Source organism: Lepisosteus oculatus, chromosome 16 (assembly GCF_040954835.1).
Source record: "Lepisosteus oculatus isolate fLepOcu1 chromosome 16, fLepOcu1.hap2, whole genome shotgun sequence".
Lineage (NCBI taxonomy): Eukaryota > Metazoa > Chordata > Actinopteri > Semionotiformes > Lepisosteidae > Lepisosteus > Lepisosteus oculatus.
In genome coordinates this window covers 9,720,616-9,735,632 of record NC_090711.1, presented here as the reverse complement: position 1 = coordinate 9,735,632, position 15,017 = coordinate 9,720,616, and the positions used below count along the sequence as shown (strand labels likewise).

At 42.1% G+C, this 15,017-nt stretch overlaps 1 protein-coding gene across 1 annotated transcript; it reads right to left on the bottom strand.

Annotated features, from left to right (window-relative positions):
* Positions 1-11,337: 11,337 nt before the first annotated feature.
* On the bottom strand, positions 11,338-13,904 carry rh50 (Rh50-like protein). The gene has a single exon (XM_069179654.1). The coding sequence runs from the start codon at positions 13,886-13,888 to the stop codon at positions 12,464-12,466; it is 1,425 nt and encodes a 474-aa protein (XP_069035755.1). The 5' UTR covers positions 13,889-13,904; the 3' UTR covers positions 11,338-12,463.
* Between the last annotated feature and the right edge of the window lie 1,113 nt (positions 13,905-15,017).

The following is a 15,017-nucleotide window of genomic DNA, read 5'->3' as shown; positions in this document are numbered from 1 at the left end:
TACCGTGACCAAGGTTGATGGAAAAAAGGCAAGAACTCGTCTAGCTAAAACCACGCATTATAAAGATGCAGATGCGCAGAATTTCCCAAGTAATCCGGAAACACACAACCTTCTGTGTGGAGATGCAGAAGTCTCAGAAGCAGCTGAACGAAGCTCGGAGAAATGGTAAATCTCCAACTTTCTGTTTCGCAATCTCTTTCTGTTTCGTCCGTTCCTCTCCACGGGCAGTGAGGTTGGAAATGAAGCGCAGAGTTTGTCTCTGTTTTCTAGCCATTAATACTGTCTAAGTCTGTTCTTCCCCCCTGAAGAGCAGAAATAAACAAGCCCCAGTCAGAAGAGTTAGGAATCATTCTTAAACATTGGATAACAACAGGTTTAAAATCTACCATGAGAAAATCTTTAAAGCCATACAATAAATGTTTGCAGTGCACTTGTTGGATTAGATTTTGGCAGTGTAAACTGTAGTATACTGTATATGGTATGTTCAGGCCAGGACTGTGGAGGGGTGCTTATATCTGGACTGGGAAGTGGACAATTGTGGGTTTAGTCAAGATATTACAATTAGGCTGTTCCATTCTCATACTGTAGTGCACACATAGGCACAAAGTCTCTTCAGATAAAAATGTCAAGATAAGAGTTTGATGCACTGAGATTTTACAAAGCTGAGTGATCCTGCCTTTCAGAGTTCATGGCACTCCAAAGCTAACCATGGTGCTTCTCTATGACAGATACTGTGATGAACAATAGGACTGTTATCCATTCATCCAGTCTACTAACCACTTCTTCGAATTTGGGGTCATGGGCCAGCAGGAGATTATTCTGACAAGCAGTGGGCACAAGGTGGGGTACACTCTGGATGGGATGCCAGTGCAGAGCAGGGCAGACACAAACAGACACACTCATACCAGGGTCAGTTTTCCCAGAAGCCAATAAACCTACCATTATTCTTTTGGACACTGGAGGGAAACTGGAGCAGCTGGAGGAAACATATGCAAATACAGGAAGAACATACAAACTCCATGCAGACATCTCCCCAGGTCTGGAATTGAACCCGGGATCCCAGCGCTACAAGTGCAGCAATGTGAAATACTGTACCGCGCCATTGCAGCACTGTTATATTAGTGAATATGACAGTAATTGGCTTTGTGTCTTATAGCTCTACATTAATGCAAGGCCTTTACTGTATGTACTGTAGGCATACACTGTGTGTATTAACAGTCCTAGTCTGGCCATTGTTGTGTATACCTGAGCAGTGTCTTAGAGTGAGTAAAAGCAAATTAAATTTACTGAGCGAAGGGCAGCCCACACATATTCAGCTGTGTCTCGATCTGGGGATCGTCCAGGACTTGGCAGAACTGTAGAGAATAAGAACTCAGCAATAAATGCTGATAGTGTTTTATTGATTCAAAATGTCCTCCTGCCCGGCTCTTGCATAAATTGCTAATGATTTTTTCAGTTGCTTTGTTTGCTATGTGTTTTCTTTGGAAGACTTCCATTTTATAACTGGACTGTTTAAAAAAACAGTATTTGTGATTAAAACTCAGCAGAAATCCTGAAGATTTGCCCTCCTGCCATTATGTACTTTGCTTCAGTTCATAGTATCTTCTAACACCCTGACTGCTGTCACATTGTTGCCAATTTTCAAAGCCTACTCTTTGCTTTTGGTTTTCTTTCTCAATCCAATCATGTTAGAGATTTAATTGTGTTTTTCTTTTCTTAAAATGTCTTTTAAAGTTGTTCAAGAGAGGTGCCACCCACTAGGCTTAGTCCAAACATAACAGCCCTTATTTACAGTATCTAACTCAAGTTAGGTCAATGCCAGACAAACACACAGCGAAGGTTAGATTGTGCTGTGATGTTACTACCTTATGGTTTCACAGAGGGTTTGAAGCAAGTCTGGCCCTGGTTAGTACTGGGGTGAAAGATGGATAAGACTTAAATCCAAGGTCCTGATTACTTGGTCATTGAAGACAGTGTTAAAAATTTAATTATTAATGCAAGGGACTATTAATGTTGAAATGTATGGAAAATAAAGTACATGCTACATACAATGCACACTTTGCTTCAGATCGTAGTTTTCTAATACACCCTGACTGCTGTGACATTGTAGCCAATTTTCAAAGCCTATTCTTTGTCCGAATGCCTCAAATGAACAAATACCCTAAAAAAAGGCAGGTTACCAGAAAACAGAGGTATTTAACCTTAGACCAGAGGCAGGTAACATTAAAATAGAGGTAAGTAACTTTAACAAGGTAGGTAACATAGCTTTTGAGTGCCAGGCTCCTGCAGGTTTTAGAGGTATCTTTTAATTAACGCCTGGACCTAGAAACACACAACTGTGCCCAATTTAATTGTTTCAGTTAAGTGATTTAGTTGGGCAGCACAGCAGTACAGTGGTTAGCACTGCTGCCTCACAGTGCTGTGGCCCTGGGCTGCTTCTGTGTGCAGTTAGTACCTTCTCCCTGTGTTCATGTGGGTTTTACAGTTCTGCTCAGTTACAAATGCTACTCATCATCCTCAGTTTTATTTCCCAATTCAGCATATCCAGTTCCATTCCAGTTCCATGTTTCCTTTTTTTAGAAAATGTCTTTTTAGCTCGTTCCTACAGAGGTGCCTCTAGGCTTAGTCCAAACATCCACACACTTATTTTCTAACCACTTCATCCAATTCCGAGTAATGGGGGAACTGGAAAAGCAACAGGTGTATGGATACACCCCGAATGGGGTTCCAGTCCGTCCCCCAGCAGACACACAGACACACACACACCCACGCCAGGGAGGAAACTGGAGCACCCAGAGGAAACCCACACAAAAATGGGGAGGACATACAAACCCCACTCAGAGAACACCCCAAGTCTGGAATTGAACCCAGGAGCCCATCTCTGGGAGACAGCATTGCTAAGCACTGTGCAACTGCTTCAATGTGATGCTGTAGCCCAAACGTAATTACGGCAGCTGTTAGACATTGAAACATGTTTTTGATCCTTGCAGGTCAGTAACTCTTCCAGACATTTTTCTTTTGTTACTGGAAAAACATGTAACCTGAGGGATTTTATGAGGAGTTTAGATGCCATGCTCCTATGTACTTTATTTTAAATGTCGTTTTTTATGCTGTGATTATCATTAGTGAGAAAAACAGGCTTGCTATGTATCCCATGACATCTGTTTCAACTTCTCTGGTGACTAAAGTTTCGGTTGATTTAATGAGGATGTGTTGATGTGTTTATCAGTCTTTGTACACAGAGATTTATTTTAATTGAACACCTGGCATCTACTGTACAGTCCTTTTGGCTCTCTGCACTTAACAAGATTGCAATTAAAAAGACATTTGAAATATGTGGATGTTTTTTAGGCTTGAACATGGTCACAAAGTGAAAAATCTGTTCCTTACACTGTTTGCTATATTTGTGAAATATATTAGCCTAGTATAAATTGAAAATATATAATTTCCATTTATGAATTTATAGGCATCCTTATTTTCAGGATCTGTATATGATTCTTTCTGCAGATTTATATGCACATTTATTATCACATTTATTTATTATTTGTGGGCTTCTGGTATACACACTTGCTTGCACAGTGTAGTGTTTTTCATTTGCAGTATCGGCCATATTCTGAAATCTGATCGCGTGCAAACAACCAGGAATTGACAGTACTAATACAAGAACAAGATTTTAACAGCCTGTCAAAAATCCATCCTTTTCAACCCAAATTCTCTCTATGGTTCCTTTTTTCCTTGCTTTTCTTTCACATCCTATCCAAAGGACTGCACTGTTTTTACAATATAGTGTCCCCATCACTATACTGCGGCATTAGGACCCACGTAGACCAGAGGGTGAGTGCCCCCTACTGGTACCACTAACACCTCTTGCAGCAGCAACCTCAGTTTTTCCAGAAGGTCTTCATGTCCTTGCAACGTAATGTAAAACTGAGCTGATAAGATAAGAACAGGATTAAGAGAAATTTATCTGCAGTCTTAATTGTTAATAGATTGATTTCTAAACTAATAGACAACCAATAAATCCATAACAGTACTAAAAATATCACAAAATGCTATCATACAGGACATTGTACTTTCATTAAAGGTTTTACTGTAGAATGGAAAGTCTCTTTTTTATTGTTGTCTTTAGAGCTTGTTGCTTAAGAGTTGTGCAGATGTTCTCTTTCATACCGGTGATAATGTGTTATATTACCTTTTTTTCTAATTCATAGGATCTCACAATATATTTTCCACTTATTAGTAAGTCAGTAACCCTGTGTGGGTAGTAGTGTGGAGAACAGCTCAGGACTCTGGGCTGTACATTACTCAGATTGTGTTAGTAAAATGCCCAGACATACTGTATCATCTGGATATCTTAGTATTATCATAATATTGCTAGAAGTCACAAAGCTGTTTTCAGTCGAAAGGATACCTTCACATTTCAGCCTGCCTGGCCACGTGTTATCAGCCACTGAAATACAGCATGCTCTATGTCAACAGCCCCCAGGACAGAAAGAAGGTGGAGTGCTAAACATATTAAACAACGGTGTAAAATGAAGGCACTAGGGCTCAGACCTTTGCAATTCCCGTACGATGCCTGACAATCACTACGATCATTTGGGGTCTTTGTATTTAATCTCATCCAAACCACAGTGCATCCTGCCGATCAGTGAAAGGATGTTGGAGTGGAATGACTGATACCACTTTCAGCAGGGACACATCTTGGCTTTCATCTCTTCCATTCCAACAGTGATCAGTCCCTGCACTGCTTAAGTTTGACATTGACAATATCAGATTGTTGCATAGTTTGGATTCTGAAGGAGGGTGGAAAGTGTATCATGATTGCTTAGATATCAGGGTGCAGAGCATGAAAGCACTGTGCAGTGACTATAAACGTTTAAACGCATCACAGGTTTTTTATCCCACTCTCTTGCTTGTGACAGGCAATAAGTGTGATAAATAATAAGATGTTGGTTAGCAGACTTGGTCTTGTCGTTAGTCAGGAGTATTTCTCCTGTTGGGCACTGTAATTTGGGTTGCACTTTTGCATACAAATAGCAGACAGAGAAATGTACTCATTTTACATTACCTGAAGACTTTTATTGGCTTGTGTGCAGGAATAGGATCTCATTCAAGAAAAACTATTCCATTTGCTTTAGGGTTGTGCCTTCTGTAAAATATTGCTTTTAATGATTGTGGTTACAAGGAAAGCCGCAACCCCAATTTATTCAGATTAAAAATAACAGTGTTTATTTCTTCCTTTAAATACTTGATCTGTAGTTCTGTGTTTTTCGTATATGTTCTGGATGGCCTTGGACATCATGACTCTGTCCTGATCTGGCAGGATACCAGACTTGAACTCCACATGAGGACACATTGTTTATTTTAGACCAGTTCCAAGTCAAAGTGCTCAGGTGTCTCCTATGATCATTTGCCCCAGAAATGGGCTGCAGTCCCACAGAAGAGAATTGCTGGCCTTGTCCACACAGTGTCAGCACATTTCTGCCTCACATGGGTCAAAGGGCAAGGGCTATAAACTACGAAGTGCAGTCATAGTTATAAGCTCTGTGAGTAGTTCCAGAATACACAGGTGCTCATTCCAACTACTGCTGTTATTTACTGATAAGTATAACAAGTTTCTCTATCTTTTCTTTCCCTTTTACGTTTTCTCTTTCTTAACCATAATAGTTATTACTAATAGATTTTTTACTGAAATGATGCTGTTCTGTGATTTAGGCTTAAAAGTCTGATGTGTTAATTAGTATACTGACACACTGTAGAATTGTAATATCATCAATTGTAATATATGACATGATAAGCGGTTTGGAGCTTCCATATCTGAACACCATACACTACAATAACCAGCTCTTTGAATATGAAATTGGAAAAACGCGATAATCTCCTGCAGGCGTATATCAATGAGGATGATAGGGTTGCATGTGAAACTATGGATGTTGGATACCAATTAACACCATGTCTTGCTGATCGTATGAGTAAGTACTCCAATGGAATGTTAATTGTAGGGATGTTGACCCAAGAATTTGCCAGAGAGTTCACCTGCCGGACATTTCTAGGCCTATATACTAACAACAGAAGACAGGTACAGATCATTGCCATCCAAGTCAAGCAAAGGAGATGGCATCCCATCAGATCCGATTAAAAGAGCCATCTGAGGAATGAGTTTCTTACAGCTGCAACAATAGCTGCACGCACACAAGACAATAGGAACATCCTAAACCAACAACAGCGGAATGTACTGGCCCAGTATTGCGGAATTTGAATATGATTTCAGAAGACCTGTCTGTGAATAGCTACCACTGATGCGGATGTAACCCCCTAAGAAACCAAACAGAAAGCAAAGTCTCCAACAATGTGGAGCTACTTTAGGCTTTTATTGTAATTTAATCCATCACTGTCTGGGAGGGGCTCTGCATGGCTAGGGGCTGGTCTGTTTAAGAGAAAGCTGTGGAAGAAAGCAAATCACACCAAACTTTATGGCACTGCAATACAAATAATGTAGCAGGGGATAGAGTAACAGCACTTCTTCAGTGAGCTTATCCCCTGGCATATTATTGCATTCTTCTGTGACAAGATGCCAGCTTTGTGTGGAGCAGAATTCTGAGCAAGGCAAAGAAGAGTTAGGATTCGTGTTAAGGCTGACCTAAACTGCAGCATCAGCACAAGATGATGTACAATATATTGTAGTGTTGTTCAGAATCCTGTTGTCTTCTCTTTAATGTCTGGTGAATCCCCAAACACTATAAAGGCTTGGTGTTGTTTTGGTGTATTTCTAAATTAAATGCGCTCTCCAACTGCTTTAATCATGTGTTTTGTTTCATCCCTGATCTTTGCTGGTGGCTCTGCTTTGGGCTTCACTTTCAACTTCTGCCGTGTGTTCTAATGTCAGGTGATCAGAGTGATCGATCAAGATGAGTTTCCATTAGAGGAAAATCTTTTAGAAATTTAAGAACTGAAAAATCCTGCACCTTGTAGAGTTATTGAGAGATTCATTTATTGCTCCAATATGTACTGGATATATAAACACATAGAACAATCTACCATACATATTGTACCTTGATTTAAATTATATTCTATCAATTTATCCATTTTCTAAGTGCTTTATCCAGTTCAGGGTCACTGGAGAGCCAGAGCCTGTCCCGGCAAGCAAAGCACAAAAAGGAGGATACATCCTGGATAGGACACCAGTACTGTATATCACAGGGCACACACAGACACAAGCACACACTCACACCAGGGCCAGTTTTCCCAGAAATCAATTAACCTACCAGTACAGTATGTTTTTTGACTATGACACCAGGGTACCCAGTTGAAACCCACACAAAGACGTGGAGAACATAGAAACTCCACCCAGCCAGGACCCCTGGACTCGAACCCAGGGCCCTAGTGCTGCAAGGCACCAGTACTAACCACTGTGCCAGCATTAAATTCAATTTCTAGTTATAATTATAATCAAATTATAATTTCTGCAAACAAACTGCAGTGAAGTAATCATTGACTATCTTTTGGCTGATACAATTGCTGCAATTATGCTATATGGAAGATTTCCACTTCAGGGTGCTCATTTAAAGACGTGTGCATGAGAAATCAGATGTAACTAAATGGTCCAGAATGGTTCCTTTATTATCATCAAATCACAATAAACAAAAACAGAAGGCTTCTCTAACATTATTTCAACATCTGTCGCACATTGATTGAGTTACTAAAAAGTAGTGAAGTGCACAGATGAATTAACCAAGCTCTTTCAAGGGCTGACAATATTCAGACAGTACGTACTGTCATCCCTCCCAGAAATTCTAATTAGCTGAGAATCTTTAGTACTGGTACCTATCGCTGGGATGAATCAATGTCTAATAAACTTGCAAAAGATATTGTTGATCAGTAACTACGGCTTAACAAGTAGAATTATTCCAATGCCGCTGCTTCAGATCTGGGCTCTGTGAGTCACATGACCCATCGGATTGCCCCTAAGGGCAAAACGCAGTTGGCCAAATGCCTCTATGTTTGGACGGGTTGGAAAACTGCCCCAGTTTCTGTGGCTTCCCACACAAACGTAACCCCTGGACACATCTGAGTTTGCAATGTTGGCAGAGAGAGCTACTTCTGTACTTCTGCGGAGCTGCCATTGTGCAAATAAACAGGTGGCCTGACAGTGCAGATTCTGGGGGGCTTATCTGTATCATTTTCATCGGACCATTAGTGGCGTGAGGGTCGTTGAACCGAGCACAGCCAATCACCAGAAGAATGTTCTACTGGTGAAACTGTGAGTTTTTTCTTTTTTCCCCATGAACTTGATCCTTTGCAGATTCCATGCAGATGCAGTTCCACTCTCCACCATTTTAAATCTACGCAGGGCCTCTCGTGACCTGACATTTTTCAAGGTGTAAATAAAACAAGACAAATGGACACACGCTGTAATAGAGACAAGTATACACAACATCTTTTAGTAAATTAAATTGAACTAAAACCTACAGCATGAAATGGGTTTTAATTCTGACTGATTTACAAAATCCAATGGAGGGCTGGAGTTCACTTCACAGCAACAGAACAGGAACTAGTTCCAGGTACCAAAACGAGGCCAAAGATCACAAGTGATGAGTAAGGTTTTGAGGAGTTCACAGACATAGTCAGTAGCCAAACTCTTCAAGCTCCTAAACTTGAACAGACATTAAAGCGAGCCTTTCGAATTTTGCACCTTAGGCATGTTTATTTCAGTGGACTTGACCTGTGCTTCCCATTAAGACTAATGCCAAATGAGTCTTATACGGTATACAGATAGAGTCTTTTGAGGTGAAAGCAGAAAATCCCTTGTGATGATCACATGCTGGAAGAAACCAGGGCGCTCCTGTCATGTGAGACCTGGAGCACTTAACTGTGGTGAGCTGTGCCCTGCAGCCTCACCACTCTGAGGGACTGCTCTCACAGTCTCGGGCTGGAAGAGAGGAACTGCAGTGCAGCTGCAGTGCTAACTGGAGACCTCCAGAGTGCAGCCATAGCTCCCACCACACTTGCCCAAACCGCCTGCTTAGTACCGACTTAGACTTAGACTTAGTTTTAACACTTGGTCTAAACGTACCTTCTGACAGAAATGTATTTTTCTCCATTACATTAGATCCTGGAAATTCTAACAGACTTGCATTTTTACACCGCTCTTATGATGCATAAGAATATAAGAACAATCACAGATGAGGAGGCGGCAGTTAAGGAGCTAATTAATCCATAGATCTCTGTTTCTTGAAGGAAACCAGGGTTTCAGCTTCAACAGCATCTCTGGGCAGCTTGTTCTAACCCTGTGTGTAAAGAAGTCCCTGCTGCTTTCAGTGTTAAATACAGTTCTGGATCTTCACAAAATATAAATATAGTCAGATGTAGATAGCTGTGAATTGTGCTTTTATTTTGAATTGTGTTCATGGCTGGGAGGGGTGGCGTGTGTGTGCGGGGTATGACAAAAACATCAACATTTTCAGACTACTGTAATGCGTTCAAAATACACTGAATTATTGGAATTGTTTTGTACCAGAAAAGGGAAATGGTTACCAGTTTTTGTCTTTCTCTTTGGTATTTGCAGTGTTTTCCTGATAACATTGTTGAGGAAATAGCCAGTTCACAGAAATGTCCAGCTCCATCAAGATGAAATGGAGGGCCGTAGTCCCAGACAAATGCACTGGAGACTTGTCAGGCGCCACAGACGTGGCCAAAAGCTCATAAACCTCTGGGTTAACTGGTGAATGAGTATGTCTCAGCCTCCGATTGCACTGCCTTGTATTTTTAATAGCATTGTGAAATGTCATTGATTTATTGATTTAAGAGGGACTGTGGTCCTCAGAAAGTTAGAATTTTCAGATGGTGTATTTTGCTCCATTACCATGGATTAGGTCTTGGAAATTCTAACAGACTTGCATTTTTACATTGATCTGATGATGCATAAGAATATAAGAACAATCACAGTTTTTTGAGGGGGCTGTTCACACAGGATTGGCAGTTATGTGGCTAACCAGGGTTTCAGCTTCAACAACATCTCTGGGCAGCTTGTCATGTACAATACAGTAGTTAATCTGCATTCATATGCAGAGGTTTCTATCTAAGCAGCACCGGTGCACCATGTTACTTCCATGGTAGAAGGGAAAAAATACTATGAATACAAATTACAATTGCCATGCCCTTTGCAGAAGTATTCCACTGTCAGGTTCATTTTCTTTTTCTTCATGTGTCAGCAGTCCAGTTCAGTTTACACTCACCTTGAACTTTGATTTGTTGTCAGAAACACACGTGTGACCTGTTCTGGCCCTGAAGATTCTTTTCAGTGGTCGTCAACGCATCCCGGCCCTATTCTGGAAAGTTAAAGATTATCTGTTTTTGTTTCATTGGAATTTTATGATGCCTCAGGCTCCCAGCTTTGCACAAAGTCATCTTAACTTGCGCACAGCGCCGTGTGACATTCAAGAGGTGGTGGATTGCTTCTGTGTGGTGTTTCGTTTTTTTGGAAGCCACATTTTATTTCTAAGGCAGTGCATTACAAAAGAGTAATTTAAGAAAAATGCCCATACTGTACATGTACATAAAAAGAAGAGTCTGCCCTACACATTTACAGACTTTAAAATGTCCATTTATCTGCACAATTTCTCAAGATACCATGCTACATATAGAAAGTATGTTGCTATTTCATGTTATACTGTATCAATGTTCATTTCAATCCCATTTTCTGTGACTGGGAAATACCTCAATCATACGTTTGTCATGTTTCTCCCAACAGACACAGGTTGAAATCAGCCAAAGGGCTGTGATTGCAGCTGACAAAGCATGATAAGGCACAGAGTGCAAAGCTTTCAAAGCGGGAGAAAAGAGAGACTGTACTAAATTAAACTTGATGCCTTTAGATCTCTGAAAGTGCCAGACGTTTTCAAATCAGATGGATAAAATCTCACAAAAACTGATTAAATATATATAATACATTCTTGATATTCACATTAATAAACAGTTAAATGATAGTAAGTCTTCTAAAAACCTAACATTTCACTGCAGCTCCTGCTCAGACTCATTTCTGGTTCATCATCTGTATTCTGCAACAGGACCCTTCAGTGGCAGGGTAAAAATGATTTCTGTGACAAGCAGAGGAATCCATACCACTGAGTTGCTGCTGGATCAAACTAATGACAAAGTAGGAGCTCCAGAGCTTCAGAGCCACTGAGGAATTTAACACACTGCAATAAGTTGCTTTCAATGACACCTTCTGTATTCCTGGAGCACAAATGACAAATATTCTGATCTTGCTAACCAAATCCCCACAAACAAAAGAATACCACACTATCCTGTGGGTTGACACAGTACTATGTTCACAGGTTAAAAGAAGAAAACACACTTTATTATGCCATATTGTTAGGCCACACATCTTACACAGTACTCCTTTGCTTTTGGAATTAATTATCCTAAGTATCTAATTATCTACCTGATCTATCTACAGTATCAGAAATAATTACAGAAACAGAGCATCCTATGAAAATATAAAGCAATTTACACATATGCTTAATGCTTTTGTATATAAACAAAATAATACCTAATAGAGTGTTATAGGAACCTCCTGCAATGCTATGCATGGATGAGGCAGCCCATCAGAAAGAACCACAACCCTCAAAGTCTAAGGTTTTTCACTGGACACAATACCGTTGTTGAGTTTAAAATGTTGTTGGCACTATGGCTCACATTTTCATTTTATCAACAGATTGTAGTTCATGACTCCATGTTTAACTCAGGGTTGGGTGCATGATCCTGATAGGTGTTTGTGAAACAGGTACTGCAGATAATGTAAAAGAAGGAGAATGAAGACCCACACTATCCAGAATTATGCAGATTATCTGTGCATAAGGCAACAATCAAGAATATTCAAAAAACATTCATTAACCATTGAAAAATTAACACCTGTTCAATGCTATTGAAGAATGATACCATTAGCACACAGTGGTTTCCATGGATATATTGCTACTCAGGAAAAACTCGGCTGAGGAGAGGAAACAAAACAAACTGGAAGAATAATCTAATTAGTGTGTAATTTGCATTATGCATCCATTTTATACAGAAGCAGCAGTAGTAGCACCTTGATCGACAGCATGTAACACTATGTAAGTGCACATACAAAATACAGCACTTGTGGAAATACTCGCCTACAGCAAAAACTATTGAAAAACAGATTTAGCAGAGCTCCTAGACATGGCAAAATGTTTTACTACTATTGTTATCATTGTTAAAATCATTGCGTGTATCATACACAACACTGCCTACTGCTTTCGGGCTGAAACAGTACCAGGAACTGAGCTGTCTGAGGTCAAAACAATTGTAAAACAATTCACCACCTTGTGGGAAACAGTCCATGGTTTTATGGCATTCTTGTGCATGGAAAAGAACTGCATCTGCTATTCAAAAACCACAGGCGTGGCAGCTGTCCGCGCCTTAGGTCTAAAGGCGGAGTAGGTCAGGCCTTGGGTTCGTCGGGACTGCAAGGAGTCTCGGAGGCCCCCGTGTTATCGTAGTCAGCCGGCACCTCGAAGAAGAACTCGTCGTCGTAGCAGAACTCATCCGGGGGCTGTGCCAGGCAGGGCAGCTTCAGCACGAAGCCTGTCAGAGCGCCACCCGCCAGAGAGGCCCCGATGGTAGCAGCAATGGCTGCTAGCTGATACAGGGCCTGCTGCTGGGCCGTGCGTCCTTCCCCGGCCTGGATCCCAGGAATCAGCCTCTGGAGGGCCGGCAGCCTGGGGTCCCCTTCCACGGGGGCACGGTGAGCAAATGTCTCATACATGCTGGGCCCATAGACGTCCTCGCTGGCCAGCAGAATGGCCACGATGCCGGCGAAGCACGAGATGAGGCCGGTGAGGCCGTGGAGGTTGTGGATGCCGCACTGGTCCTGGATCCGCAGGCGGCGGGCCAGGAAGGGGGTGAGGTACTTGTAGCCGAACATGCAGGCGGTGCAGCCCAGCACCCCCAGGGCAAAGGCGGCCGCCGGGGTGATCATCATGTCCACGGAGGCCCCCACCGTCACGCCTCCTGCCAGAGTGACGTTCTGCACGTCGGCCATGGTCAGCTTGCCCCTCTTGCTCAGCAGAGCGGAGAGGGCGAAGGCCGTGAGCGTGGAGGAGCTGAGTCCTATGAAAGTGTGGAGGATTGCCCTGTGCTGGTCATCTCCTGGCAGTGCCAGTGCCGAGTTGAAGGATGGCCAAAAGACCCAGAGGAAAAGGGTGCCCATCACCGAGAGGATGTCTGATTGGTAACAGGTGCCCTCCTTGGCGTGGCCGTCGCTGAGGCCGGGCCGGTAGAGGACACGAGTGACAGCCAGACCAAAGTAGCAGGCAAAGAGGTGGATGAGGATGGAACCCCCGGCGTCGTTGATCTTGAGATACTTCAGGACTGCCCACTCGGTGACAGCAAACATGGGCACCTCCAGGAAAGCCATGACCAGGAGCTGCATGGGGCTGGTCTTGCCTAGCACAGCTCCGAACGAGATGAGGACCACAGCGCAGGCAAACTCAGCGTTCAGGAGGTTAATCACCCCCAGGTGGATCTTGCCGTCAGAGTGGAAATGGAAGAAGCCCTGTGCCAGCAGGGCCCACTGGATAGAGAAAGTGGCTGTCAGGAAGTTGAAGACCATGCCCCCAAAACCGTAGAGCCGCATGAAGGCCAGAAGGCAGCCAAATCCAATGAAGATCATGACCTGCACGTCAGTAAAGAACAGGTAGTCCTTGTAGAGGGAATTATCCATCGGGTCTGTGTGGTTGCTCTGCAGCTTGGCATTCGCATTGTCATCATAGGTCACAAAGCCGGCATACAGACTCAACAGAAGGACCTCCAGAATGACCACGAGCACCGGTAGCCGGTACTTCAGACTGCTAGATGGCTGCTTCATGCTGTCAGGTCTCACAAGAGCGTGCCTCAGTGCAACTGTTTCTCACTCTCTCCCTCTCTTTATATCACCCTCAGCCAGATAAGGTTTGCCCCTAGCATTGGTGGAAAATCTGCGTGCACACACATAAGCAGAGCACACAGACGTCCTCAGCTTCTTTGAGCGCAGAGAACAGCAGCCACTTGTACTTCGGCCTTTCTAATTACTGTGATGTTTTACACAAGCTCACGGAACTTTCCAAGTACCAATAATAAACAAGGTAAAGTAATAATAATTAAAAATTTTAAACTAAATCTAGGCTCCTAAAGCAATAAGAAAGAAAAGCAAATTTCTCTTGTTCTGCATAAAAAAGACACAAAGCCATGTTCTTTTCCTTGCTATAGAATTTCCACTGAGGACAGGACAGTGCTCCATGAGCTTTGTGATTTTCCTTTCTGTGACACAGAAAATAAACAATAATAAACAGAAGAAACCTGACCTTTGTCAAAACTCAAACACAGTATATCCATCTATTTTCCAACCATTTTGTCCAATATAGGGTTCCGCCAGGCAATGGATACAAAGCAGGGTACACCCTACACAGGATGATAGCCCATTGCAGGGCAAAAACCAAAGAAAAAGAGTACAATGAAGTAATGGAAAGGAAACTGCTATGAAAGCTAAAACGAATAATAATTTATTTCAATACAACAGCAGAAGAACCCAGGATAATGAGGATAAGGATGATTAAGGACCACCCAGATCAAATAGACAGTATCTGGGACAACAATGCAATGTCTAGACAATGGAAGGGAAATTGCTGATGTACTGAGTAGTTCACTCGTGTTCACTAAGGAATAAGTCAACAGCGTGAACTGGAAGGACAAAGTTCTCTATTAAGTCTGTAAGTGAAGTGTTTTGGGTACTAGAAGTTCTCGAGATTAATAAATTCCCAGGGCCCGACGGTATCTTATCAATCGGCCTCAGGAAAACAATAGATGTTTTTCAGAAGCCATTGATGTAACTCTTCCAACAATCACTCAAGACAGGGGTAGTACCTAGGAGAATTGCTAATATAGTGCCCATCCATTAAAGTGAGAAAAACAATTCCAGTTTTCACCAAGTAACTACCAATATGTCAAACACCCATTAC

Excerpts from the sequence above, each read along its gene's own strand:
- rh50 (XM_069179654.1), bottom strand. The coding sequence starts at position 13,888 with ATGAAGCAGCCATCTAGCAGTCTGAAGTACCGGCTACCGGTGCTCGTG.